This window comes from Austrofundulus limnaeus, unplaced genomic scaffold, assembly GCF_001266775.1.
Source record: "Austrofundulus limnaeus strain Quisiro unplaced genomic scaffold, Austrofundulus_limnaeus-1.0 Scaffold1227, whole genome shotgun sequence".
Lineage (NCBI taxonomy): Eukaryota > Metazoa > Chordata > Actinopteri > Cyprinodontiformes > Rivulidae > Austrofundulus > Austrofundulus limnaeus.
The window spans coordinates 104,765-105,900 of NW_013953629.1; the positions used below are offsets into that span (position 1 = coordinate 104,765).

The 1,136-nt window shown below is 45.1% G+C and overlaps 1 protein-coding gene across 1 annotated transcript in view; it reads right to left on the reverse strand.

Moving 5' to 3' along the window:
• The window catches only part of LOC106534633 (phenylalanine--tRNA ligase, mitochondrial), a gene marked incomplete at both ends in the record, with an annotated part of 4,358 nt that extends 3,612 nt beyond the window's left edge, over window positions 1–746 (reverse strand). The window contains 1 exon segment of the mRNA XM_014031330.1: window positions 586–746. Coding sequence (XP_013886784.1) covers window positions 586–746 — 161 coding nt within the window.
• Window positions 747–1,136: the final 390 nt, after the last annotated feature.

Here is a 1,136-nt window from a genome sequence, read left to right on the forward strand (position 1 = left end):
TGGAGGGACTATGTTTCTCAGCTGGTCTGGGAACACCTTGGGATTTCCCCAGAGGAGCTGGTCCAAGTGGCTGGAGAGAGGGAGGTCTGGGTCTCTGCTTAGACTGCTGCCCCCGAGACCTGACCCTGGATAAGAGGAAGAAAACGGACTGACGGATATCTGCTGGTTGGTTAGTGGCTGCTGAGTGGAGWTACAGGTGGTTAAACAAACAGTTAAAGTATTTGTTGGTATGGTAGTATGTTGATGGTCCATGGCTGCTCTCTGGTTATTTCTGTAAGTTTGGATGTTTACATACTTTGTTTTTTACAAAGCTGGTAGATGATAGGATGGCTGCATCAGAAGGTGACTGGTTGACCATACAGTAGGTTGGTTTTCACTGGTTTAATTAGCAGCTCATTGGTTGGTTAAACATGAGGTCAGTAAGAAGTTGTACAGATTAATGAGGTTTGTTATATATGTAGGTGGACAGGTTGCAGGTTTCTCTGTGTGTGTGTGTGTGTGTCAGTGATGGCTGGTTGTTTTGGTGATTGAGCCTTCAGAACATCTGGAAGTGTTGAAGCTCCAGGCAGGTGTTTGTGTCGGTACCTGGAAGCAGATGGGCTGATTGATGTCCTGAACTCTGAACTGTTGGAGGAAACGTTCATCTTGACTCCAGAACAGCCGGATGTCTGGGATGCTGTACAGAATCATGGCCAGTCTCTCCAGACCCAAACCAAAGGCCCAGCCCAGCTTGTTGTCTGCCCCCGCTGTAAGCAAACAAACAAACAAACAAATAAACAAAACATTAACAGGAAGCCAACAGTTCAGAGACAGACACAGAGCATTTTTTTATTTTCAGCCTTTATCTCTGAGTGAAGGAAGGAGTTCCCTTCAGAACAACCACAAACAGACAGAACCTCTTTAAAACCAGTTCTGTAGGACCAGTTCTGTAGGACCAGTTCTGTAGGAACAGTTCTGTAGGAACAGTTCTGTAGGACCAGCTTGAGGAGTCTTTAGAAACTAGAACTCTTGGATCAACAGAACATCAAACCCTCAGGAAGATTTGATATCAAACATATTGGGCCTCATGCAAGAACCGTTGGTACGAACAGATTTGTTCTTAAGTTGTGCGTACGAGTGATTTAGGAGAATTTGTG